Source organism: Colletotrichum costaricense (assembly GCF_030867565.1).
Source record: "Colletotrichum costaricense strain IMI 309622 chromosome Unknown Scaffold_7.1, whole genome shotgun sequence".
Taxonomy (NCBI): Eukaryota; Fungi; Ascomycota; class Sordariomycetes; order Glomerellales; family Glomerellaceae; genus Colletotrichum; species Colletotrichum costaricense.
In genome coordinates this window covers 1766478-1793253 of record NW_026848236.1, presented here as the reverse complement: position 1 = coordinate 1793253, position 26776 = coordinate 1766478, and the positions used below count along the sequence as shown (strand labels likewise).

The following is a 26776-nucleotide window of genomic DNA, read 5'->3' as shown; positions in this document are numbered from 1 at the left end:
TGCCAAAACACGACACGCAAAGCATTGACAGAAATGTTTAGAGGTGTGCAGACTCGTGTGCGATCAAAACTCCCAATTCTCGGTTTGGACGGAGGGGACTGTTGAGGCGCAGACATGGATGAGACCGGTACGCTTCTCAGGCTCCTGACGAGCTTTGTTGTTCACAGGGGTTGTTGTGTAGGTATGTATCAGTCGGGCCAAGCGATACAAATCATCCGATGGCACGAAGGGTTTGAGGCTTCAATAACCCCATGTGCCCGCTCACATACTGCAAACGGCCGTTACAATGTGCGTTGCTTCGAGTCGGCTCAGTCTGTTGAATGCCTATCGGTATAGGGGGCCTAGAAACGAGGTAGGGAAACTTGGCATGGAGTCGTCTTCGTATGACGGACGGACGAGCATTGAAGACAATGAAAACGAGGTGCATAATGCAGGCTTTGTTCAATGAGGTTAGGTGATTTAAGATACCAAGCGATGCAATGCAGAGAAGCCGGGGGTGGGCCGAGGATATTGGCGTTTGGTGTTTGGCGTTCTAGCCGTCAACATGGTGTACACTATGATGTTGGAGCTGGAAAGACCGTGCGTACCTAGGTGAGGGTAAGGCTGGCCAAGGAGGTTTGAATTGAATGGCAGTGATGCATTTGGTGTGCCAGAAAAGGAGCCATTATGTATATAGATTTATGGTCTGAGTGTTCCAAGTTGACGGTTAAACGATCCAGGAGCTCTCCTGGAGCAAAGTAAGCCACTAGAAACGTATCTCGGCGAGGACGGGTTTTGTAGCAGCTGGTAAGCGAAGTAGTTGCTGCGCAAACGTGGCATAGTTCGGATGGGACTTTGTGGAACAGAGAAACGCGGCTCTAGCTGTGATGAGATCATTAATATCCGCACACTAGAGTGCATACTATAGTGCTGTATAATATTGGTGAGGGTGGGGATTCTGAGTAGGAGGCGGCATGACAGAGGCAGTGGTGTCCTTGGAAACTCAGATAGGGTTGCACCCAACGCTAGATCACATCGACATCTCAGGCGATCCAGAGTCGACTCCTCTATCGGGTTGTCATCGAGTATATTGACAGCTCGTAGCTCAGAGAGGTGGAAAAGAGCAATGCTCTTACAGACAGCATCAGTGAAGTGATTTCTCACCTATACTCCTTGCCTTCTCCTGCAGGTACCTGGGCTCTGCACAGGAGTTCCCAGCTCGGTCCGGACGCTCGCCAAGGCAGAAAGATTCATGCAGGATGAGGAGAGACCGGGCGTGCTTCGCTCCCATTGAGGTGTCATTGACACTGAGAAGGAGAGGCATATCTGAATCTTGGTTTCGAGGCGTCCCGTCGGCTATAGTACATGGAAAGGAAAGGCTAATGTACCTGTGTATCCGTAGGGCGTTGGATCTTTGGGTAAGGTGCACTTCACAGTAGGAACCAATGGCGGCCTGTCTAAGCTGCTTAGGTGTATATTTACGTAAACCTACTCTTCACACTAACGACGTGCATGCATGCACTTTACCTCGAGGGGAGGCACCCCAGATGTTGTACCTGCCTTACCTTATTTGATTTGATTCAGGTACCAACGTACCGCATCTGGCTCGACTTCTAAGCGCTAAGGTAATCGGTAGCAATCTCACAATCACCGAGAGGCCTTGAACCTCTGGCGTGGTTTGTGATTCGAATTTTGGAAGCCTGAAAGCCTCCAAACATAGAGCTGTGCATAACACTCGGACAGAACGGATACGGAAAAGTCATCGCAAGTTGGTCGCCACGGGTCACCCTGGAGATCAGGAGGTACATTGCGGAGCAAGTTGGCGGGAGTGAAGCAAATTGCGCCAACTGGCAACTGCTTGTAAAGTGGAATACAGGGGGGGGAAGAGGAGACGCAACTTGCAAATGGAAGGCTGCTTGCACCCCGCATCCGCGTGCGCGCAGCACGCGGATATCAATCAGGGTCTGGCGGCATCGCCGCGCCGGCCCTCTATTCGCAGGGGAAAAAAGGACATGGAGAGTGGAGGACTATGAGTTGTGGAGGCTGGGCCGGTTGCCGCCGCATCCACTTGGAGCATTGCAGCAATATAGGTACCGTCCAGTCCTGCATCCTCGAGGCAGTGTCTGCGTGGAATATGTTTCTTATGCTGTGCCACGAGAGATGTACAGAAACAGAGATTGTGCTGACGACCGACCAGAGACGAGACAGACTCTGTACTTACCTCACTGTGCGGTGCTGGGAGACGACTACCTAGATTCATGGCAAGGTAAGGAAGGTATGGTGCATGACCAGCACACAAGCATCTGACAATCCCAGTCCCCTGCAGCAGCGCTTTCTGTTGATCGTGACCAAATGGTTCGCCGTAGCGGGCGCCGCTCTGAGGGGTCTGAGTCTTGACTCTGCAGTACGGATACCAACCAATGTGCCAGTCAAGTAGTAAGCTAGGCAAGCTTGCTAAGGCTCGGGTAAAGACGACCTGGGTGCCTCGACAAATTTGGGTGCCCATTATGCTGTTTTCCTGCTGCTGCATAAGGTATCGAGTCCAACTCAATCAATCTCATCTTCAGCGCCTCTCATCTTTTATTAAGGGTCGCTTGCCAGAAGGACATCCCCCTCCCAACATCCACTCGTCCCCGACACAACAAACAACCTGCGGACGTCAAGTAGATTGCTAATACAAGCCAGGGGAAAGGAAACAGAAAGAAGCGGTCCGTTACAGGCAGACAAAGAGCCATGTGTAATATGCGGCGTGCAGCGTGCAGCAGCGGTTTGCCGATGGCCTAAAGTGATGGCGCCCGCCCCCCTCCTCTGCTTCATTACCATGCGCAGTAAGGCAACTTACGAATACAGCTTACTCCTGAGCCCTGTGCCCAAGTTCTCGGTGGTTCTGGGCGTGCCCCAAGTCCCCTAACCGATTAGATACTCCCCATACTGGGCTCAGTAGGCTAAAGTGTCTTGGGTGCCAACCGCGCCTTAGTAACCTTCCCCCCCCACCCCCTTTCCTCATGGCTTGGATGTATACATCCCCACTGTGATTGACAGAGAATACCTCCCCAATGTACTTTATGCTCGTCACGTTTTCATGTATCATGCGTCTCCCTAGGTACTTGCCTAGGTTCCTAACCAGTGCATTGCTTTACAAACTCCCTATCTGCCTTCCATCTCCCGCCTCTCCGCCTCCAGCATCCGCGTCCGTCCTCTCTCGTATATCTCCGGGCGTGCTATGGGCACCCCCGGCTACCCTCCCGTCCCTGCCCATCTTCCCTCCTTCAGAATCAGGACCCCTTCGTCAGCCGCCCAGGGCCCTTCTTCTCATTTGCAACCCGGAATGCGTGACTCTGCTTGACACCACCGCCTTTTTATCCTTCATATTGCTGCCCTTCTGCCCATCTTCTCGCCTATTCGTCGTGCCTTGTTTATTTGTTTCGTCTCTCTGCTCCTGCCCTGTCGTTGCTGCAGTTGCAACTCCGCTCCTACCGATCCCATCGACTCTTGCCCTCTGCCTTCCTCGACTGAATTCCTCTCTTTCACACTCTCTCACCAATCCTCCTCGCTCTTCTGCAAACAACACCGCTCGAGAACAAACGATTCTTTTCCCTTCAAGGCCCAACCCAACGCCAAAAGTTTCAATCGATCTAGCTGTCGATGCAGTTCCACACAAGTACGGCTTGCAACTGATTTGTCCGACCGGTCTCCACGCCGAGCTCTAGTTGTTCCCCCCTCGAGACAACAACCGCCCTCAGAAACTCGTGCAACCTTCACGACGAGAAAGGAACCGATTTCCTCCGCAGTCTACAAGCTCAGTTCCCCGCAGCTAATGTCGCCCTCGCCAGCCTGGCACATCGGACTCTCCGACATACAACATGGAGCCCGTTCCCGAGACTGAGAGAATGGAGGAGTTCCGATCCTCACCACTTCCCTCGCTCCGTATACAGAACCCGACATTACTCCCTCCTGCCGTTGCCGAGCCTGAACCTTTGCGAAAGCCCCCGACTCTCCGCCGCCAGACTGATCCCAGTCCTACTTCTCCGACTACGCCATCTTGGACCTTTACCCCTCTGCCCTACCGACCACGTACTACCTCGCCCTTGTCCGGTCACCACACGAGATCTAGGTCAGCAGCGAGTTTGGCCCCTCCCATGTCTCGCACCCAGTCTATGCCTGGCGTCAATGGCGCCGGTCACATCCTATTCTCCCCTCAACTCCGCCCCGCCAGTCCCTCCGGATCGCCCGCCCGCGTGCGAACACCACGGAAGCCTGTCGACGAGGCATTCCCGACTTCACCTATCCGCGCCTCCGCCTTAGATCCCGATCGACAGACTGCAGAGCGATACAGTTCTCCAAACCTCATTGGAACGACGCCCTCTATGGTCCTGCCCCGACATCGCCGCCCTTCCTCACCACTGCGGAACCCTGGTACTGCCAACACTCCCTCGTTCGCAATGCCTACCACGCCTACATATACATCGGCGTCGTCTTCGCCATCTCTACGAGGATACGACTCTCTCTCACATGGCTACGGAGTCTCTCCTTCGTTTCCTTCCTCGTCAGTCCCGTCGACTCCGACATCTACAAGATCGAGAAGCCCAAGCATTTCTAGTCTGGAAACTATACCAGATTCGCCTGATGCGGAGGAGGCAGCTATGGAGGCAGAGAGGATCGCCCAATTGAAGGCTGCCGCAGACGCCGCAGAAAATGGCGATGCTACTGAGGTGAAGGGCAAGAGCGGTCTAGACGCGCCCTTACGTGGCAGAACTTTAGGAGGGTTTGGATCGAGAGACAAGCGAAAGCGCTGGAGTGTGTGTGGCGCTGAACGACGACAAGATCTCGACTTGGAGACGATTTGGGAAGACTGAGAATTTGGAGACCTCAGAACAGAACGTACATCGCAAGTACGGACGACAGTGAGGCAGACACGTACCGAGAAATACCTCAAAGGCTGGAACAAAGCGAATCGTTTTGAGGTCTGCAATGGCGTACAATTCCCGACACTCATTTGTGCCGAGTGTCTGGATTTCTTTGCACTGCATTTAGCATCGACAAGGTTATGGGCATGGCGGCGTTCAGTGAACTCCTTCTGATACCCTACACTGCATTTCAACTCCCAAAGGGCATGACGGAAAGATTGTAATCATATTTGGTTTCTGTACTTTACTACAGATGGGGGTTTTAACCCCCTTCCGACGGGACTCGACCCTCTACTTCGAGAAATGGCGTAGGAGGTCTGCTTGTTAATGAAATATACCACATTCATGAACTTTATTCTCCCTTCCTGAGGCGTCTTGCCGACAAGCCGTTGTGTTCTAATGTTTTGGCTCATTGCGACGATGTCTTAGCCGTGGTCGCTTGAAAGGGTTGAAAACAGCCCCCCTTGCGTGATACTATCATCCCCCCTCCCACTTCTTCAGGACCCGACTCTCAATAGACAGCACCCATAGTCTTCCCTCTATTCTTGAGCCCTCCACATCTTCTGGGAACCAAGGGCTCGAAGCCTCCTGTGATGGAGATCATGCAACTCCCTGAAGATCTGAGCGATGACAGCGACAGTGTATAAAGAAGGCAATGGCTTTCACTTCAAAGGTCTTGGTGTATCAGGCAACTCAGCATCCATCCAGCTTGACACAATACCCTACAGAAATTGTTGTTTTGAGTATTCATTGCTCGAGCCTTTCAGTGTCTTCCTATTGCTGTCCAGATCATTTCTCAACACCATGCAGCAGAGCCTCTTCTTGGGCATCTCCGCCCTTCTCCTCGGAACTGCGGTAGCAGCTCCGAAAGGTTCAGACGAACAGGTGAGATTTACAAGAAACTCGAATCAAATCTTAAGAGATGGATAACTTGCTAACAAAATTGGAAACCAGGTTGTCGCTCACATCGTCCGAGGCCCAGACTCCCAACCGTACCTAGAATCGGGCGAATGGGTCCGTCCCATCGCCGCCCGGGGCCGCTCCCGATTCCACTTCAACGGCACCTCCAACGGGACTTCGTCTGCTGTCGGCACGGGCACCGCCGCGGAGACCGCCAGCAGCACTCACTACACCCTCTCGTACAACACCTCGTCCACCGCTTCCGCCTCCTCCTCGTCGTTCCACGCTTCCGGATGCCCCGAAAGTGTCACCACCTCCTTCACCACGGTGGACGTCACGTTTTACATCACGGCGACGACTTCGTATGGCGGCAACTTGACATCGTCGAGGGGCACCGGCACAGCCTACCTGCCTTCGTCTTCGTCCTCGCTGCCTGCCAACTCTACCAGTTCGAGAGCAGCATGGAACACCACCTCCTCGACTTCCATGATTCTCTCGACCGGCTACACTTTGCCCGTAAACTCAACAACCGTTTCATCCGCAGCACCGTCCGAGTCCCCCTGTCCTGACGACACCGCCAGCACCCATCAGCCGTACCCTAACATCACGTCGACATACTCCAGCTCATCCTTGACGACCGGGGGTTCAGATGGGACCGTCACCTCCGTACCCGTCTGGCACAACACCACGTCTGCGGCCCCCTCTCAGACAACCGAGCCTTGCGATGATGATATGAGCTCTACTTCCTCATATACCAACTCGACTTCAACGGCGTTCAGCAGCCAGCTCAACTCCACGGCGCCGTGGTCCACCAAGACATCCACCAGCGCGGCCGTGGAGACGCCTTGTGACGATGAGACCAGCACCGGAAGCACTGTTCCTACATTCACATCTAGCATGCCCGTCGCTAACTCGACTACGACGTACACTCTCTCGACAAAGACTCAAAATGGGACATACACCCAGTCGGCCACCACCTCGGCCAGCGCCACGACCGAGCCATGCGATGACGAGACTACCTCCAGCGCCTCGATAGCCCCAACATCGTCCAGCTGGACAACACAGACGCCCAATGTGACTCCCTTCCTCCCCAACACCACCAGCAGCATTGCCACGTCCACCGCCCAGGCGACGACAGCCTTCTCCTCCGTCATTCCGACGGAAAGCTGCGTCATCGACACCTCTATGGCGCCCATCACCACCGCCTCGTTGACCACGGTCCCTACCTCGACGACAATCCCAACAAAAACAGTCTGCCAAAACGACGCGCCGACGGGCAAGCCAATGCCGGGCAACAACCACTGTGGCGTCCATGGCTTGCCGGTAGGTAACTACTTCCTGGCTCGCTTCGTCAACAACGCCCCCAACGTACCCGTGACCCTTGAGGGCTGCTACCAATTCTGTGCTGTGAGTTGATAATTCTCCCTCCCCCCCTTTCTGAGGAATCCAAGCCCAGCATTGCTGACAAGACTCCTACTTCACAGAGCGTCATGAACACCACCGACGGCTGCAAGTCGTACCGTTTCTACCCCGAAAAGGGTCTCAACGTCCCGCGGTGCGACCTGTATGGTAGCACCGTCGCTTACGCGCTGGACTCCATCGACAACGACCACCCTGATCTGTGGTTCGATCTCACTTGCGGCTCGCCCTCCAGTGAGCAGTGGGCGCACCTTCCAGGTATCGAGCGTCTTCACGAGCTCGGCCTGGTGAGGTAGATATATACCTTACTGGACGGCGACTGAGGCGGCTTGTGTTTAGAATTGAACATACAAAATACGAAGGATGCTGTTGGAGCATCGTAATACAACTAGAAAAGAGTAATAGGGGATCTGTCTCCACAAGATGGAGTGGCAATTATGGAGAACAACTCATAGTAGTGCATAATAGTATAATCAAAAAGGTTCATTATTCGTATCTGTCATGGCTTTTTTCTTCTTCATAACTTGCCATATGGCAGCCCGTCATAGACATCTAGTCAAAGGGTATTCGCCGCAGATTATCGCGGGCCCCTCTCTTCCTCATCTCTTGAGCAGCGGCGACACTGCTAGGGACCTTGATGCCGCAGCAATCACCCCATCCGACATGTTGATGCTTATGCTTGCTCACATTCCCCGGGTTAATCTCGCCGCTTTCCTCTTCATGCTCTTCGTCGCCTAGCTCAAAGTCCTGCTCTGTGGTCATCCCATCTACTGCTGGAATAAGTGAACCGAACAAGAAGTGTTGCATGACCGGCAGTTTCCTCAAAACCTCGGCGACGAACATTCGGCGCATACCACCCTCCACCTTGGTCCATGACTTGGAAGCTGAGATATCGTCCAGCATGGGGCTGTGCCATCGTAGACCCTTGACCGTTTTCGTATCGTTGACGAAGTTGACCTGGCCAAGGTAGAGATAATCTTGACTAAACTCCTCCAGTGTGAGGTCTTGGTGGATCGCCAATGGTGTGATGAATGGATGGTGCAGAAGCTGCGAGGCGCCAAATAGAAATGGAAGAAACTGGTAGTCATCCAAGCCCCATACACCGTGTGAGCCAGCGGGTTCCAGATAGTACGTCAACTGGATGTTACGCATGACCTGCAGGTACCGCTCAAAAACCCTGAGGACCAATGGTCGGAAGTCGCCCTTGGTGATGATTCGAAGTTGGTAAAGGCATAGGAGCCACATGATGAAGTTGAGCTCATGCCCTGAACCATAGTCTATACGTTGCCTGTTTCCAAAGGAATGCTCCAGATAGACCAAGACCTCAGTGTTTGCGGCCTCGCCGACGCCTAATCCCGTCTGCCAAGCCGCTGCCTTCTCTTTCACCAGGTCTAGGAACGTCCGGAAGGCTTTGTTTCCAAAGCGTGAGCCCTCTTGATCGTCGGGGGGAGCCTCTTTCACAAATCCATCTACTTCGTCGAGTATGCCGAGGATCGACCGTAGCGTAGGGGCGAGTTCGCTATCTTTAACGGCAGAGCGAGGTGTATCTTCGACGGATTCGGAGAGGCCAAAGACGAAAGCTAGAACCAGCGTGTATGTCGGAGACGACAGGAACAGCTCGTGGTCTTTCTGGGAAAGGATCCGTCGCGAGGGAGTCTTGTATTCGTGGTCATCGAGGCCTAGTGGTGCGGGCAGAGCGGGCGTCTCGGGACGTGGTGTTGGATTGGAGGGAGTTGGTCGACGTCGGCGGGGTTCTAGCTTGGGAATCTTATTACTCAAAGTAGGCACGACTGTCGTGCCGGCGTGCGTTGCAGTATCTGCTGAAGCCATGGCGGGAGTGGGAAGATTCGGGAACAGATATTCAGTGATAAAGGAGTGGTTGTGCAGCCAAGCTTGGCGGAATATTGAGTGATGTTGAAGTCGAAGTGAAGCTTAGAAAGCTCACTGTGCTGAGTACGTACATACTTGTCTGGTCAATGAAGCAGCCCCCCACCTGAGGTAAGGTAGGTAGGTACGGAGTACCTCAGGACGTACCTGCCGACGCAGATCTTGATTGCAATTGGCCTGCTGCTGAGAACTTTGCCTCGAGACAGGTACGTACCTGTGGCTCGCCAACTTCATCCTAATTTTTCCTCCCGGAAGTTGCTTGAGGCAGGATATACAGGTTGTCGTTGTACTAATTCGCACTCGCTTTTCGAGCAAACCTCAAGGGAGAATTCCTAACTCACCAGTTCATTCCCTTGTTCTCATTCGCCAACATTGCCGCATCACCATTCGCCATGACTCTCAATTCGAACCCCCAGGCCCGCATCTCACATCTGCCGCGAGCAGATGGCTCGGCAACGTTTTCAAGAGGCGGCTATTGCGTGGTTGCGGCCGTCAATGGGCCGATTGAGGTCCAACGACGCGACGAAAACCCCTTCGAATCAGTCGTTGATGTTGTCGTACGACCTGCTGCAGGGGTCGGAGGTCAGACTGTCTTTCTTCTGGCACCTTGTGGTCAATTTTGCTCATACTCGTGACGACTATTTAGGCACAGGAGAACGCCAACTCGAGAACATTCTGCGGTCGGCCCTTCGCCAGCTGATTCCCGTCAAAAACTTCCCTCGATGTCTTATTCAGGTTACGCTCCAGGTGACTGAGACGCCGCAGAATGACTATGCAAACAGCAAAGTAATACAAGCTCAGTCTGTAAGTAATAAGTCCATCTCAGATATCTCAAAGCCACCGCCCAGTGTCGCCTATTGAGTGCTGTTGCTGACTATCCTACTCTACTAAAGAGTCTGCCTCTGCTACCGGCTCTCTTTCACAGCGCCATCCTGGCCTTGCTGTCGGCTGCTGTGCCTTTGAAGGCTATTGCCACATGTGCCACTTTGGCCGTTGTCCGGAAGGGTGACAGGATCATCGCTGACCCGTCTCCTCTGGAGATTGACCAGTCAAAATCGCTTCACGTTGTCATCTTCACGTCGCAGAACGACCTGTTGTTGTTGGAGAGTGAGGGGACGTTCTCCATGGCCGAGTGGGATGAGGTGATCAACAAAGGTCAATCAGTGTGCAGCCAACACCGTCAAGCGGAGCTAGGTGTCGCCATGGACGATGACAGCCAAGACGCAACCGACATGCAGCAGTTCATCCGGACCGTCATGGAATCAAAGGCTGCGTAAAATCAGCCCATCAATCGAAGTATGCAGGGTCTTGGAACCGCCGAGCGACAACCGAGGCGCGGGTGGTTCCTTATTCAGGAGTTCCAGTGAAGGAGGGATATCGACACTGGCTCAATGTAATCGATGGTGAGAAGGACGATACCAACGAGCAACGCGCGGCATCGACGTCTCGCCTCTAGGCATCAGGGACTGCGTCCTTGTACCAAAAGGGGTGGTCTGGATTGGTTCACTCAGTTATCAACGGTGAGAACGACAGACTGGGGAGAGTATCGAAACGAGACGGCCGACGGGGTGGCAAGACGAATTATCATGAGGTTTCCTCAGGGGGAGAGCAACGATGACAGCACCCGGAAACACTGTTGGAGCTGGGAGCCGGGGACCGGCTCGGCAATGGGCCTCTTCACAGGCTATCACTTATCACAAACGTCAGAAGCAGTAGCAACATGACACGGAAGACAAGGGCCAGAAAGTCATCTCGCGGCCGATGTTGGGAAAGTAACTTATCCGGGTCAGGTCGCATATCAAAGTTAAGTAAAGTGGATTGGTTGTTATCGACGGCGTTGTTTGACCTGTTTGAAGGTCGCTGAAAATGCGGCGTGAGGCGGTGTTTCAGCTCGATCTCAGGGGTCCTGAAGCGGGCAGGGGCACGGAGAAACCTGCGACAATGACAGGCCTCGAGGTTAGGAGCTACCGGGTGTTTCTGACCAGTACGTCTCCCGTCGCGGTGTTACCTTTGACCTTCTCCCGCCTGCGGAGGAAACTGGAAACGGCTCCGTGACCGTCTTCGGCGGGAGGGAGGATTGGGTGTCCTGCCTTTCTGCATCGGTCGGCACTGGAAAATGACACCATTTTCCAGTGGGTGGAGTATCTCCTGTTTTACCTGGCGTACCTTAAATGCCCAGGCCTTCGGGTACCGTTGGTAGAAATTCTATTACCCTGAGAAGATCTCCCAGGTTATCAAGTCACTCCGTGCCTGAGATGGCGATGCCAAAAAACCATCCACGCAATAGTCTGGGTACCTATGAAATATGGTGACCAATGAGTAGTAGCCGCCAAGAGCCACGGTTGGATACACCATACGAAGCGGCATGGTATTATATTGACTCTGCTCGGGGTGGCTTCGGGCCAGTTTAAGCATAACTGATGTTGGCATGCAAGTAGGGTCGGAATGCGGTAGTATGGTATTCGCGTCTCATCTTCCGGAGCAGCTTTCCTATCGTCTCCTTGCCTTAATTGCAGAAGCTCAAAGCCATGATCTTGGACTCTTGTCTTTCATCTTCATTGGCCTTCAGTAAGCAAAAGGAGTGACTTTTATCGTTGCGTATGCATGTGTTCCAGCTCGGTGGACCCGGGCCTGTGACCGCTGTTCCGCTTAGCAGTTTGGGCGAAGGCAGTGCCGCAGAGCTTCTAGAACGTCGTGCCAGGAAGGCAGAGGCAGAGGTACCTTGACTTATCAGCGAGGAAGTTTCCCTATACAGTGTGATAACAGATTTTTGGGGTGTACCAAACGCATGTGTTATCCAGTAACATGGGCCGGGTAACCGCCAGCCAAGGAGGTCCATGTACATACAAAAAATAATAACAAGGTAAGGTGGGAAGCGTGATGAGGTGAAGTAACCTAGGTGCTTAGGTATTAGGTAAGGTAGCTCTGTCCATGGCGGGCCAAAAAGCAGGCGGTGTTTGATCCGCATTAAGTCCAAACCAGCTCGACTCCTCCTTCCTTCTCCATGCAACGCTGATGATAACAACAACAACAACGAGAACAACGGCGACAACCTAGGGACATGGGATTGTGCAACAACAGCAGTACGGGAGGTGGATTGTTGTCGAAAGCAGCACATCCCTCATTCGTACGCTCTGCAGGTTCCCACAGACAACGGACGGGAAACTTCATCTGCCATGTCTCTAATTATCTGATATCACCAAGGACCTCTACTATTTGTTGAACACATCAGTGCTGGTCCAATATCATCTTGGCTAAGGCATCTCAAGGTCAGGTTCGTTCCGAGGAAAGTCTTGGCTTTCGGTTCTTCTTACACCTGGCCGATTCTTGTCGTCGCATCCCCCACTTCACTCACTCACCTCGCCGGCGGTCGACGTTCTACCGGGTGGGATGCTCCAGATCTGCAAAGAGGTTTTCTCCCTGGAGTTCGACAAGCCATGATCTCCTCTCCTAGCAAGCCGTCCGTTCAGCTATTGGATATCTCGGCGCTCCCCAAAGGTAATCGAGCCGTCCAGCAGCAATCGGGCTACCTCAGACGACAGCCTCGATCTGCAGATATCACACACACCTATCTACCACTGACCCTTGCTTCCTCTCTTCCTCTATCTTGCTGTCATCGGTGGATCATTGTTGCCGTCTCGGGAAGCCTAGGACCGCCCAAGCCGAGCAGCAGCAGAGAGTCAAGGCTCACGTCCTCGAAACACACTGGCATAATGCAGTCCATCACTGGAAGAGGATCTACCTAGATATTGCCCCTCGCTCAGGAACAGGACACAGGCCAAGTTGCGGCCTGCGTCTTCCAGCGGAAAGTTGAGGCCAGACCCGGCGGCGAATACACACACGCGCGCACACACACACACACATATGCACACGCACATGAAAGAAAACTCGCATGCCGTACCTTACTCGACTACAAACGAGTGATTCAGGAGAGAGTCAGAAGAGATGTTGCCGCCAGGATTTGTATAAGGTAGTATGGGATATGGGGAAAGACTTGTCATTTGAGACGACGGGAAACCGGACAGATTGGTTGTTTCGCCTCCGACAATCCTGGCCTAGCGGCGTCCCAAACATGAGAGTGAGACTGCGCAAGCACCGGTCGATCAGGGCAAAGCAGAGACCAGATTGAAGCCGCATGGCTCTTTGGTTTCTACGCGTTGTGCGGATACCTAACCTCTGTCCAGTCGATAGCCACGGTTTTGGTGTTATCGCAATAGCCACCGGACCATCTATTGTGGCTGTCGCACTACCGTACGGGCATGCTTCCCATGCTGCCTCAGTATCGTGATCGCATGAATTGCTCTTGTCATTGGATCCAGCGAGCGCTAACTATTGTTACCGCTTGTTGGAGATAGTTCCACGTTGAACCCAGTCTGGCCTATGGTGTTAATTCTTCTCAATATTTCAACAGAAAGTAGAAAGTTCCAGTCAAGGGCCTCCGACAAATACAGTCGTGCACAGATCTGAGGCGACTCGATGGCTGGATGTCGGACTGCCCGGTCTTTCTTACACTTTGTGGGTGATCATCGATGCTACTACATGTGTACTAAAGACAGGACCAAAAAGTCCAGACAAGAGCTGATCATGGCAGACCGAGGGCAACAACAATAACAGCAACAACCAGTAAAGAAAGAGGGGCCTCCCTCGTCTCGTCTGTTGGCGTAAAGGAACATAGGCTCGAGTTGCAGAGTATTCGGTACCGTCACAAGTGCGACATTTGTGGCGACCCGAGCGGGTACACGATACACTTGGTGTCCCGTCTCTTGTTGCCTCTCCTGGACGCTGGCCGCAGCTGCAAAAGGGGTTGCTGTGCGTGAGGTGCAGCGGGCCTGCAGCGTGCCGCGTGCCTGTCAAGACACGGCAGCATCTGGCTCCAAGGCGCCGGTAAGGTATGTAGACAGTGGTAATGTAAGGTAAGGACGTATATACGCAATACTCACGGGCTACATCGGTCTCCGCACAGCAGGCAGCCCTCTCAGTATTGGCTCACCACGATCCAACGGGCCTGCCTTGGCTAGGGACTGGGGACCAGAAGACGTTCCCGGCCCACCACGGGGGCCTGCCAATGTCATGCCGCCCCTTGTTCGTCTCCCTTGCCCTCTAGAGAACCTGGCTTTGCAGAAGAGGTTAGAGGAAGAGACGTTTGACTGGGGATCGCCAGGGATGTGGACGGGGAGTACGTATCGACGTTTTACCACTCGCCGCACCTTGCTTGCTTCGCATCCTCTCGCTGGCTGGCTCTCACACCCGTATACTTCATCATAAGCCCGATCTTGTCGAGGAACCAGTCCTATCTCTGGGTCTACACGTGTATCCGTAGCATATGGATGCATCGTAACATGCCTACCTGAGTGACGACTACGGGTACACCAAGCCATTATCGGATAGAGTCCGTAGATACGTATCTGTGCTCCAGGCCACCGATTGCCTGGCCTCCTGGCAGCAGGATGTTGCATGCAACATGGTAAGGCGCGTACTGCGGGTGCTGAACCTTGGAAGTTTGGAGGCTGCCAAAGATGATAGTAACACGGTTAAGCATATGGGTCATGGATGTGGCTAAGGAGTAGTAGGGTATTCGTAGTTCGTAACTTCGTCCTTCGTGACTTCCAACAACATGGCCAGGGCGGATAGAAGAAAAAGGTAATAGGTTATGGATCAGGACTGGGGGGCAGGCACGGGTACCGAGAGGGAATAGAAGATTGGCTTCTTGATGTCCGTACCTTACACCACCTGAAGACGGAGTAGGGATACCTCTTGAAGAAAAGTCAAGTGGATTATTCTCAGCCCGTAGTAAAGTAGCAGAACAGGGTGCCTGAGCTTGGGCGTTGTGGCGGGAGCGCCCTTTGTCGCATCACATCCATCCTGCTGCTCGATTCGATCGACATCAGACTGAAAACAATGAAAATGGAGAGGGGAGAAGGGGGGGGGGGGGCTAAGGGGAGGAGAGGGGAGAAATGTCTATTGTGACTTAGAATATTAAAGCTCCTGCACTGCTGGGACGAATCTTGAACTGGCCTCCCCTCTGTTCTTTTGTCAGTCAGTCTGGTCACTCTCTTATTTCGTCTTCGTTTGGTTTATCGCTCTTCTTCCTCTTCCTCCTCCTCCTTCTCTCTACCACCACAAACTCCTCCTCTTCTCCCCCCCCCCCCCCCCCCCCCCCCCCCCCCCCATCCCCCCCCCCTGCTCCTCCTCCCCCTCCCCCCCCCCCCCCCCTCCCCCCCCCCCCCCCCCCCCCCCCCCTCCCCCCCCCCCCCCCCCATTCACCCCGTTCCTTTCGAAGCAGAGCTCCGGTAGTTCTAGCAATTACCTCGGCCGCTACGTCTTCTGGGGCATTGTTCATAATTCTTTGCTTGACTACCTCTCTTTGCCTTGTCTTTGCATCAGATACCTTGCTTGTGCACTGCATTGCTATCATACCCCTTTTCACTTAATTACTTCGTTGCGGCTGCTGGCTTTTCATCGCTTTTTATTTGATCGCCTTCGGTTTCACACTGTCGACTCGGCTCAGTTCTCGTCATCCTCAACCTCAAGACGCCCCATCCGGACTACCAAGAACCGACCTGCCAGACGAGTAGTTTATCACTCAGATTCTGGTTAGTCGTCACACCCGACTGCAACATTGTCAGACAAATCAGCAGTCATCAGCCTGGTTTAGTTATCCGCTCCGAGGCGGCAATTCGACTCAATTTAGCGTCATTCGTTCCATCCGAGACTCCGTCACACCCGAGTCACAACTCTGCAGGAATTGCCCAGCTTACCTGCACATCGACCTGCATCTCTAGAGGGTGCGTGAGAGAGCAAAAACAGGAAGACAGACAGTCTCTCCGAGCGTAGAGCCTAGAGTTACGGTGTCCATCTCAGTAAGATTGCGAGGTTGCCAAGCTTGCGAAAGCACCGACTATTTCCGTTTGGACACTGTTCTGAACCTGTGTTCTACCCGACATCAGAGACGTTCTGAACACACTTGTACGAGTTTGTGGTAAATCCGCCCAGTACGGATACCCGTTCCATCACGCAAGCAACGGTCGTTCAATCGCGGCCTAACACAAGGATCTACACGGCAATAACGCCCATCAGTACTTGACCGATCCCATCGGCGTCGGTGGTCCGTAAGGTCCGGTTGCTCCCAGTTTCCATTTCCTTGGACTCTGGAGTCTAGAAAGTTGCTTGGTCGACCTTCTTTTGTGTGTGGTCTCCACGTTGTAGGAACAGTTCTCTGGTACTTGCTACTTCTCGGTTCGCCAGCAGTCAGTTGTGTCTGCTATTACCGCTTGGTGTTCGAACTTCGCTCGGCCTTAGCGGAAAACAGGTCCCTGCCACCACCCGACCCCCTGCCCACTTCCACGGTTCGCCTACCAAGTCAGAAGTACCCACCTTGAGGTACTCGTGCCTTCCACCACATACCTTACGGAGAAAGGTACTTAGGTTTTCTGCCGTGCAGCCCAGGCCCCCGGAAGGTGCTATTATTACTCTTTCGTCACTGCCGCTGCATTATTTTTTGCGACAATTAATTACCACCTAGCCGTCCATCGCTCACTTTCCGGCCATTCACCCACCTCAACTCACCTTGCACCTTGGATCGGTTCACGCGGTACAGAGTACTTCGCTCCTCCATCCATCACACCCATACCCCGATCTCCATCCACCTCTCTCTCACCTTCCACGCCCCGTCGGCGGAGATACGGCAGTGCCACTATTCTTAACCATGTCGGGCTTCGTCTCCTCGCCCACCGCCCTGCACCCCGCCCTCAGTAATCCGAATCCGCTTCCGCCGCCAGCGCCATTGTCACTGCAACAGCACCAGCCGTCCGCGTTGCCGTCCTCGTCGCCCTCTTCCGACCCCCATGGAGTTAAAACCTCGCTTTCCGACCGCCCCAAAAGCTCCAGCGCCAGTGTCAGCACCACTACCGTCCACGACCGACCTCTCTCTTCTTCCGCCTCCACCTCCAACTCCGTCTCCCATTTACACTCGCACACACACTCGCACTCTCTGTCACTGCATCGCAATGCTGCTGGTCCGGTAGCAGAGGAGGAACCCTACGCTGGCGCCCAAGCCGGATTTCCCGCTACAGCTGCTGCAACACAAAACCCCTCGTCCTCGATAAGAAGAAGCTCCCTATCAATAACCTCTACCGCCGCCTATCCCGAACTGCTCCCGCCTCCTCTTTCCAAGTCCACCAACGCCAACGCCAGCGCTGCCGCCCATCCTCCCAAGGGCCATCGTCGCGCACCTTCCCACGAAGTTCCCCGCCAGACTATTATGAAAGCCTTGGCTTCGGTTGTTCGCAGAAATAAACCCGAAGCCCTCTCACTTACCGGCATGTTGTCCCAGCAAGGCGGTTGCGACAACCGCCCCGCCACTTCTTCGTCCCAGAAGCTGGCCGACGCCTTGAATGAGCTGGCCAACCGGAGCATGACCCCCACCACCGCCTTACCCTCCTTGCAGTCCCCCTGCTTCTATCACAACCGATTCGATGATGCCGTCAACATCGACAAGGTTCTTGAGGAGATCAAGAATGACGACTGCATGTCACACTCTAGGCTCGTGCAGACAGCCACCGGCGTCCGCGAGGTCTCCAAGCAGTTGCAACGTCGCCCCATCAAGCGCGCTGTTCGCAATGTCATGATTGTCACCAAAGCTCGCGATAACCAGCTCGTCTACCTGACCCGCGAGCTCGCTACCTGGTTGCTTCGTACGCCGAGGTACGGTGCCGACGTTGGCGTCAACGTCTATGTGGACGCCAAGCTGCGCAACTCTCGACGCTTCGATGCCAATGGCATTGTTGCAGAGAATCCTGCGTACCAGGACATGCTCAAGTACTGGACGCCTGATTTATGCTGGAGCCAACCTGAGAAGTTCGACCTAGTCCTTACCCTCGGCGGTGATGGAACCGTTCTCTTCACGTCATGGCTTTTTCAGCGCATCGTGCCCCCCGTCTTGTCCTTCAGTCTGGGCAGTCTCGGCTTCTTAACGAGCTTCGAATTTGAAAAGTACACGCAGCACTTGGACCGGATCATGGGTGACGAGGGCATGCGTGTCAACTTGCGTATGCGCTTCACCTGCACTGTCTATCGTGACGGCACTCTTGGCCAAGAGGCGGAGGAAGGAGAGCAATTCGAGGTTCTCAACGAACTTGTCATCGATCGCGGCCCATCCCCATACGTTTCGAACTTGGAACTCTACGGCGATGACGAGCTCCTCACTGTCGTGCAGGCCGACGGCTGCATTTTCTCCACACCGACAGGATCAACTGCTTATTCTCTTTCGGCCGGAGGTTCCTTGGTACACCCCGACATCCCGGCTATTCTCCTGACACCCATCTGCCCGCATACCCTCTCATTCCGCCCGATGGTTCTCTCTGACACGATGCTCCTCCGCGTGTCGGTGCCGCGTAATTCGCGCGCAACGGCGTACTGTGCCTTTGATGGCAAGGGTCGTGTCGAGTTGAAGCAAGGAGACTACGTCACCATCACTGCCTCACAATACCCATTCCCTACAGTTGTCCGAACACAGACGGAGTGGTTCGACAGTGTTTCCCGCACTCTTCGCTGGAACACGCGCGCCGCAACGCAAAAGGGCTTCGACCCCTCTGCTGGCGGCAGCCTCTGCCCATCTGAGGACGGCAAGGATGAAGATCCGGAGTGGGACATCGACACTGACTCGGCCTGCTACGCTAGTGAGGACGGCAGTATCAGTGCGAGTCCCTTGAGAAGGCAGATGAGTCTGCTGGGCATGTGATTAACGGCCGTTTGTTTATTCGTTAGAGACAGAGCATCATGATTCCCAACTTTCTTCAAAACCACAAAACAGGCATCTCGGCTACGCAAAGCAGCACGCTCTGTTCTGTTCGACTATTCTGCACTACACCTTCGCATTTCTCCCCACTAGCGAGGAGGGTGGGCTAGACTAAGATGCTTTGGCATCTTTTATTTGTTTGTTTCATAGACTTGAGCGATTTCGCAAGGCATAAGAAAGACAGGAACGCATGGGACGCACACTGCTGTGTGTGCGTGAATGGAAAGACTGAGACCTGACATGCTCGAATGAGCAGTGTTGTCCAACGTCACCAGAAGACGAGGGAGATAATACCGGTATTGGCACTGGCACGGTATATACTTGCATGAGGTAGCTGTTGTGTGCGCAGGCCAACGTACCCGCCCTCCTCTCAACTTGAAAGAAGAGAGGGGAAGAGGATGTCGATCCTCTTGCGACCAGCGAATACATAGTCTCAAGAGAGAGAAAGAGAGATAGAAACAAAGAGAGTGAGATAAAAATCTCACCAGCATCTGCGGTTGGTGGTAGATCCGACCAGCAGGTGTGGTCACGTACCAAACAGCTTTTGCCACGAATATGAACCTAGATCCCTTCAGCCCTGTGCCTGACTCGAAGTCACCTCTTTTCATGTATTCCTCCCAAACAAAGAGCGTATGTATTCTTGACATTCTGCAACAGTAAAAATGAGGTCTGTTTCTGGATGAGCATGAACATCTGGGTTATCGTATTAGAGCATTGAGAATCCATACCTATCTATGGAGACAACAATAAGATGGCACCTTGGTTTACACCCTTGTTCACACAGCGTCACACAGACACCAATTAACACTACTCGGTGATCCGAAGCCAAAGAGACACATCAGTTATGTTGTTAGTTTTTTTTTTGTGTTTCATTGCTCTTTTAATGACTTGCTTCGTCGTGGCGCCCTACAGGCTTGGCCAGAACATAAACATTGCACATGTATAACCGACTTTGCAGAGCCACATCTACAACCAAATCCCAAGACGCCATTTGCTTGTGATAATTCCAAGCCCCAACACAACACCAACACATGAGGATAAAGACGGTACTCCTTCAACTGATACGCAGTGCGACATTAGAGAGCGAGAGCTGGGTTCCATCATGTCGGTCATGGCTCCTGCAAGAGACGACAGAAGTATAGAACCTTCGCAAGCGATAGATAGTATGACCGGCACATCCATCTCTGAATTTGCCGGGCTTCCAGCCATGCTTACTGTGTCTTCCTGTGTCGCAACTCGCTTGACGATGGGGCCACTGCCCATGTTGTTGGACTTGCATCTGTCCGTTGCTACCACGGAGCCGACTGAGTGTCCACAAGGGGGCACAACATAGACACTCACTTTTTGTGTAGATTACTCCCGACGAGAGTGTGAAGCCGCCAACCTCCACGCCAAGTTTCTATCGCCAGGCACCTTGGCTAAGAGATAACAGACCTGCGATGCAATCCATGTCGCCCTTCTTGCTTGGGCTCACATCGCCGCCGCGCATGAAACTCTCCACCTCGTCTGCGCCCTTTGTTGTAGGCGAGCTTGAGCTCTGCTCATCCTCGAATATGGTGACATATTTTCCGGATCCTCGGCATCCCATAGCGGGCATCGTTCTGGCCCGGCTGCTGCTGAATATAGCAGGCCCGGGATGGTCCTGTAAAGTACGACCTGTTCGTCTCGCATTGTTCTGGCTGTCAACGGTAGCCGGCAAAGGTCTTCGGTCATTAACTGGCGGCAACCGACGCATGTTGCCTTGGTTCTCAGGTGTCCAATTCTCCTTATCAGAATCACCCGATGGAGATATCAGCATGTCCACCTTGACCTTGTCACCCAGGCTTTTCTCTTCACTTGGTTGAGATACGGACTCCTCGCTATCAGTGAATGATGTTTGCATTCTAGCCATGCTGGAAGATGTGCGACAGAGCTTAGGCTTCTTAGCCTGTTGAGGTCGAGAAGCCGGCCTACTTGCAGGACAGTTCCGTTTGGAGCTGTTGTTTTGAAGAACGCCGCTGGTTGAGCGGAGAAGACTGATGGCAGCGACAGCAGAGCCATTGGACTCATCTTCAGCTTGCGTCGTGAGCTCGTCACGAGTATCAGCATCACAGCACAGCTCCCATGCGTGGGCGTCACGAGATCTGCCTCGTCCCAGTGCCGGTGGCAGCGAGTCAGTGAGGGCTGTTATGGGTGGTAGAGTCACGCTAGGGAGGGCACTGTGACTGCGCTGGAGTGGTCGAGCTATTCTGGGCTGAGGCAAGGCTGCCAAATCCGAGAATAGCTTCGTAGGCTGAAAGCGAGGGGGTGAGTTCTCATTAGAGACAAGCTCAGCTTTGCCTTCGAGCGAAAGCGACAATCGCACCTGCGACTGTTGCGACGATTGCGGAGAGGGCAGGGTTTGTGATCCATGTGCAGGCGGTGAGCAAGACGCAGGTGTATATAGATCGGATCTGCATGATATATTAGCTAAACGACGGTCCACGATGAACTGAACGAGACATACTTGGGGGTTTCGTCAATGCTGCGGTTGAGCGTTGAAGGGGTTGAAAAGGCACTTGCTGCGTTCCAATGAGACGATGTGAAGAACCCAACAGAGTTTGAAAAAGAGGATGACCCTGTTGAGTGAGGCTGAGACGAGGAAGCCGTGACTTGGGATAATGGCGTCTCCAAAACCGTCGTCTCAGGACCGCCACTTAAAATGGACGGTGTTGCGTGTTGAGGCTGTTCATCCGCCTCGTCTCCGCGCACTTGTATAGCCTTGACCGGAGTCTCCGCAGGCACGACAGCGTTGATGGGAGCTGTTTCTGCCACTGGCGATGCTTGTTCTTCCGGCAGGGAAGAGGTGTAGGCAACTGGATCCGAAGAGAGTATCTGCATACCACCGTACCGGAGGGCAGCAATCTCCTGAGCGGAGAGGGGCCGCGACTTGCGCCTGTCATTCTGTCGACGATTTTGGAACCATATCTACACGCTCGCAATCAGCACCAAGCGCGACCGTTGTCGTACCGGCAATGTTATCAAATACCTGGACCTCCTTTTCGTTGAGAGAGACGCGCTTCACTATGTCTAGGCGTGCTGCCTTGTCTGGTTTCGGGTTCGCAACATAGGCAGCCTCAAGTATCGACTTGTCTTTGGCACTACAGTGATCAAACAAGAGTCAGTGGCTGCAGCACAAGAACGCGTAGCAATTGGGGCCAAGAACAATGACATACGCAGTTCTCTTCCTCTTTCCCTTTGGGTGACGCTCAGAGTCGGGATTTGACACCTCGGTCTTGACAGACGAAGAAGGCGCGAAGTCGGGGGTTTCTGTCCCAGTTGCAAGAGGCTGTCTGGTAGGAGTCTGCGCGGGTTGATCTGTCCGGAAGGAGGATTCGCGTGGAGAGGGGGAAGAAGAGGACTGCGGTGCTCCAACCAAGGCTTGAGAGGAGATGTCGGAGACAGACATGGCGGCGGTCGAGGCTATGAGTAGTAAACGACAGTCATGATCTGGGGTCGGTACAACTGAACGAGGAGTCGCGAGCCGGGGGCGATGATAGAGAGCGTGCACTCAAGGAAGATTGGACGAGACACGGGACAGGCGTGACAATAAAGTGAATTGAAGATAATTGTAGGACTGCAGGCAAAAAAAGTTGGGAGGAGAGTAAAGTAAAGAGGAAGAATGACGAAGAGAGGCTTCCAGGAACGGACGAGGTGGGGAAGCGAGAGTGTCGAGACACACGAGGCGCGGTTATTCGTCGCAATTAAGGTCAGGTACGGTCCAGGTGAGTTGTGGTGCCTTCCACTTGGGTTTTGGTGTTGAACACGGCGCGTCTGAGAACCCCAACTAGGGAAAGGCACTTACACGCTAGAGACGTGGATAGTGGAGTTGCAGATACCCGGCCAGGGTACCGTAGGTACTGAGCTTGGTCAGAATACCGGCTCAGTGCAGTGATATAAAAGTCTTTCTGAAATTCATGTTGAGCAAGTATTTATAAAAAAGAGGTGAGATTTCGCTGCAGATTCAAGAAAACTCGTACTGACGCGTAATACTCATCATATTTAGTCTTGAGTGTAATGTGAAGTATTTGAGTGAGTAGCAAGTGATAATCATCTACCAAGTACCGTATCACTAAGCCTACCAGGTCAGGTACCGCACAACAGCGCGATCGCGGCACGGATCCGCAGACCCACCAAGTCACCTCCACGTCTGTTTTTGTGTGATTTACCACCTTACGAATACCTCGCAGCAATGTTTGCGCTCGAGCATCAGGCGCGGCATACTTCCATCTACATTTATAGGCCTCATATTCCATGGCCGGACGAATGCGGCGCAGACAGTCTGTAAGCCAATCCAAGTACACATTCATCTGAATTGAGCAATGTCGTTCGCAAGACATAGCCAATACATGCACGTACTTCAGCACATGGCTTCATGTTCACTGACCCAAAGGTCCGTTGTTCCTTGCTTACTTAAAATCAAGTCTACGCGCTCAATGTAGGTACCTAGCTTCTGCAAATTAGTGTCATAAGGTAAGGTACGAATAGCCTACGCATAAAAGGCTTGGACCAGTCACGTCGCGCGTCTGTTTTCAATTGGGAAATAAAACAAAAACAGTCTACTTTCCATCACCAGGGGCTACATACACCGACAAGATTGAAGACAGACCCTAAAAATACCTAACACCTTAATCATTTGCGGTCCGCATGAAAATTACAAGCACGCATCGAACTCTGCTAGTCTTACCGTTGACGACCTGACCGATGGACATCCCTTAGTCCACTCGCTCTCTCATCTTACCTCCACACCTCTCCTCCTCATTTTCTGGACTTAGCGTGCTTTTGGTCTGGCGCCTCGCCTGATGAACAACGCGCGTATGCATACAAGTCTGCCTCTCGCGCCGTATAAGCTGTTCGTGACATACCGGATAAGAAGCCCATAAGGCCGAATGTGTGAATCGTATCCAAAAAGCGAAGTAGAGATTGGTCATGTGCTGCATTCTGAGATACCACTCTTCGTCATTTTTACATGCCACCACGCGCGTGCAAAACACCCCGGTTCGACCTGAATTCGATACTATGCTTCCGTTAGCGGTAGAACGCGAAGGGCAACTGGTCGTCGCTTGTGCGTGGTATTTGACCCCAGACCATCCCTCCTCCGTGTACCCACCCTGCCGCATCTGACCGAGTCTGCTCGGGGACCATGGAGCCTGGCGCGAATGCGAATTGAGGCATGAAGGCTGGAACAATATACGTACACACTTGATTGAGTACGGAAAACCTTTGTTCTCCGTCATATACCAATTAACGCCCACCTTGCCCTCCCACCTCGAAATACAGCAGACCCAGTGACGCGCGTGGCAGTTGGCACGTAAGCCGCACTCAGCAAAAGAATCTCCATTAGAATCCATGTCCTCCTAAGTCCCGCTAGCAACTCTCGGTTCTTCCGTCAGACACCAAAGTTCCGTACTATCATAGATTAACACCCAGCCACCTCCCCGACAAACAGACACCCAGACGCGTCGCTGGATCCCGAGTATTTAACACACCAGCACTTCTGTTACTGGTCAACCAAAATCGCGTTCAAAGAAGCGAACAGTGGGTATGCACTGACTTTGACAGAGTACACGGTATCGTGTACATCCAGAGGTGGTTGGTGACCATCAGAGACGGCCCCGGACCCTTGAAAACACATACCGGAATCTGGTACAAAAATAGTGCTTGCGGCCACAATACAGACCCATTTGTGCAAATGCTCAGGCTCCTCTCAATTCGAATTTCAGCTGCTAAGTTATTCGGTACAGCTACCTGCCTTGCGATTGTGTCTCCAACAACTGAATTGTGTTTGCCGAAAGCTCAACCTACAAGGGCTTCCATAGAAGTTCTTTGTTTCTATACTGCATTCAAGAATACCAACTTTGGAATATATTACACAGGACGAGTAACCGTTCCCACCTCTCACCGACACTCATCGAAAGGCAAAGCAATATTCTGGGGTCTGGGCCCTGGACTTTCCATTTAGGTACTTCATTCGGTCTCACTCGCAACCTGGGTCCGTCACATTATCGTCAAAGGTACTACTTACTTTTGTGCTACTTATGCACCTTTCGAGATATCTGGAACCCACTTATTATCTCTCACTCAGAACATGATGTGACGTAGCGTGGTTGAGTTGCATGATGTGGTCCTGACGAGACTATGTTGTTGACCGTTTCTCTACCTGCCTTTGCGGTCCTTCTTCTCTCTCATTGTCTGTCTGCGTGTCTGTCTGTCTGTCTCCCCAATCATGCCTAGCTAACCATTGAATTGCTATCTAATTAAGTGCATTGCGCTGTCTGTCGAGGTACGGATACGCATAGTAGAGAAGAGGACGAGCGAACCCGAGACACCTTGGTGGAAATGTAAGGACTCAGTGTTCATCTTGTAAGGCGTCAAACTACTCAAAGTATGCTGGTCGTCTCGCAGCAAGTGTAAAACCCTCCATCCAGCTCCGAGTCTACCATACGAACCGGCCGTGCCGTCTTCTACCATAATGACCGTGACCAGCTATTGCCGGTCTGCGCCAGAGAATTTCGGTTCACGACGTCCTTTCAACCGTTCCACCGCGTTGGGATCATGTCCATGCCGCGTCTCTATCTTTACAAGTCTTCGTCCGAAAGCTCACCGGGCAGAGGCATGTTGGCGGCCTCGTCCATCTCCTTGCGGTACTGCTCGAGGAGCTGGGCGTCGACCTGAGCGGTGGGGGGGGCGAGAGCCGGTGCAGCAACGAATTCCTGTGGAGCAATTAGCATGAAAATTTTGGAGGCAGAGACCGGTGCAGAAGATCGTTCGGGAGCATACCAAAGCGGGGTTGCCGACAAGCTTACGTGCAAGCCAGAGGAAAGGCTTCTCGAAGTTGTAGTTGGACTTGGCAGAGATATCGTAGTACTGAAGGTTCTTCTTGCGGTGGAAGGTAATGGTCTTGGCCTTGACCTTGCGCTCCTTCACGTCGACCTTGTTACCGCAGAGAACGATGGGGATGTTCTCGCAAACACGAACGAGATCGCCTAGATGATCCTTGTTAGTTGGGCTGGTCGTTTGGGGTCAAAGACATAGATTCGAGTCATGCCGATCCAATGGGTGCCACGTACGGTGCCAGTTGGGGACGTTCTTGTATGTGATACGGGAAGTGACATCGAACATGATGATACCGCACTGGCCGTTGATGTAGTAACCATCACGGAGACCACCGAACTTCTCCTGGCCGGCGGTATCCCAAACATCGAACTGAATCTGACCAAAGTTCTGCGCGCGCTGAGTTAGAGACCGGCGACCGATGCTATAGGGGAACCAAGCCGATGGGAGGTACTTACCGTGCTGAAACCCAGAGGGTGGACTTCGACACCAAGAGTGGCCATGTACTTCTTCTCGAACTCACCAGTCAAGTGACGCTTGACGAAAGTGGTCTACAACGTTACACACTGTTAGCAACGCGATAGAATGGAGGGGGGAAGTGGAAGGGAATGCTATCGGCTGAAGTCGAGGGGTCGATGTTGGCGAAGAGGGCAAACGATGCTGTCGGGCGCAACCTCGATAAGGGCCATGGGGGACGAGGGAGTATTAGAATCACCTTTCCGGTACCGCCATCACCGACAAGAACGAGCTTGAAGGTAGGAGTCTGCTGAGTTTCGGCCATGTTTGCTATCGGTGAAGGAATCGGATCGGTGCGAGTTAATTGTAAACAAGCGGGGCTGATCGCGAGGTTAGCAGCTGGCGCAAAGCGAAAGAAGGCAAACAAATGGAGAGATTCGTCGACGTGAAGGCGCAAACCAGCGTCGGCAAGGGCGCGGAGTAGATGAATTCGTACCGGAGAGAGGGATGGGTAGTGGGCTGTAAACTTTTCGACGAGTGGAAATCGTCACCGACTGATCGACTTTAGGGGGGGGTTATG

The 26776-nt window shown here is 53.1% G+C and overlaps 9 protein-coding genes across 9 annotated transcripts; 5 read left to right on the top strand and 4 right to left on the bottom strand.

The window, feature by feature from the left end:
• Positions 1 to 3842: 3842 nt before the first annotated feature.
• CCOS01_07769 (uncharacterized protein) lies at positions 3843 to 4835 on the top strand (the record flags this gene model as incomplete). The annotated part of the gene is made up of 1 exon (XM_060455932.1): positions 3843 to 4835. The coding sequence occupies one exon, from the start codon at positions 3843 to 3845 to the stop codon at positions 4833 to 4835; it is 993 nt and encodes a 330-aa protein (XP_060313824.1).
• An 855-nt stretch (positions 4836 to 5690) lies between these two features.
• On the top strand, positions 5691 to 7501 carry CCOS01_07768 (uncharacterized protein; the record flags this gene model as incomplete). The annotated part of the gene is made up of 3 exons (XM_060455931.1): positions 5691 to 5771; positions 5841 to 7193; positions 7271 to 7501. The coding sequence occupies 3 exons, from the start codon at positions 5691 to 5693 to the stop codon at positions 7499 to 7501; spliced, it is 1665 nt and encodes a 554-aa protein (XP_060313823.1).
• A 256-nt stretch (positions 7502 to 7757) lies between these two features.
• CCOS01_07767 (serine/threonine-protein phosphatase 2A activator 2) lies at positions 7758 to 9035 on the bottom strand (the record flags this gene model as incomplete). The annotated part of the gene is made up of 1 exon (XM_060455930.1): positions 7758 to 9035. One exon carries the CDS (start codon positions 9033 to 9035, stop codon positions 7758 to 7760), a length of 1278 nt encoding a protein of 425 aa, XP_060313822.1.
• Positions 9036 to 9484: 449 nt separating this feature from the next.
• Positions 9485 to 10369, top strand: CCOS01_07766 (exosome complex subunit Rrp46; the record flags this gene model as incomplete). The annotated part of the gene is made up of 3 exons (XM_060455929.1): positions 9485 to 9674; positions 9739 to 9896; positions 9986 to 10369. 3 exons carry the CDS (start codon positions 9485 to 9487, stop codon positions 10367 to 10369), a joined length of 732 nt encoding a protein of 243 aa, XP_060313821.1.
• A 3666-nt stretch (positions 10370 to 14035) lies between these two features.
• On the bottom strand, positions 14036 to 14548 carry CCOS01_07765 (uncharacterized protein; the record flags this gene model as incomplete). Its single annotated transcript, XM_060455928.1, has 2 exons — positions 14036 to 14394; positions 14440 to 14548. 2 exons carry the CDS (start codon positions 14546 to 14548, stop codon positions 14036 to 14038), a joined length of 468 nt encoding a protein of 155 aa, XP_060313820.1.
• Positions 14549 to 16797: 2249 nt separating this feature from the next.
• On the top strand, positions 16798 to 18831 carry CCOS01_07764 (ATP-NAD kinase; the record flags this gene model as incomplete). Its single annotated transcript, XM_060455927.1, has 1 exon — positions 16798 to 18831. The coding sequence occupies one exon, from the start codon at positions 16798 to 16800 to the stop codon at positions 18829 to 18831; it is 2034 nt and encodes a 677-aa protein (XP_060313819.1).
• A 1159-nt stretch (positions 18832 to 19990) lies between these two features.
• CCOS01_07763 (uncharacterized protein) lies at positions 19991 to 20221 on the top strand (the record flags this gene model as incomplete). Its single annotated transcript, XM_060455926.1, has 1 exon — positions 19991 to 20221. One exon carries the CDS (start codon positions 19991 to 19993, stop codon positions 20219 to 20221), a length of 231 nt encoding a protein of 76 aa, XP_060313818.1.
• A 66-nt stretch (positions 20222 to 20287) lies between these two features.
• Positions 20288 to 22315, bottom strand: CCOS01_07762 (homeobox domain-containing protein; the record flags this gene model as incomplete). The annotated part of the gene is made up of 4 exons (XM_060455925.1): positions 20288 to 21320; positions 21374 to 21834; positions 21896 to 22007; positions 22083 to 22315. The coding sequence occupies 4 exons, from the start codon at positions 22313 to 22315 to the stop codon at positions 20288 to 20290; spliced, it is 1839 nt and encodes a 612-aa protein (XP_060313817.1).
• A 3169-nt stretch (positions 22316 to 25484) lies between these two features.
• Positions 25485 to 26713, bottom strand: CCOS01_07761 (GTP-binding nuclear protein GSP1/Ran; the record flags this gene model as incomplete). Its single annotated transcript, XM_060455924.1, has 5 exons — positions 25485 to 25619; positions 25687 to 25892; positions 25977 to 26130; positions 26199 to 26291; positions 26456 to 26713. Coding segments are annotated over 5 exons (846 nt in total), but the record flags the coding sequence as incomplete, so codon positions are not given.
• Positions 26714 to 26776: the final 63 nt, after the last annotated feature.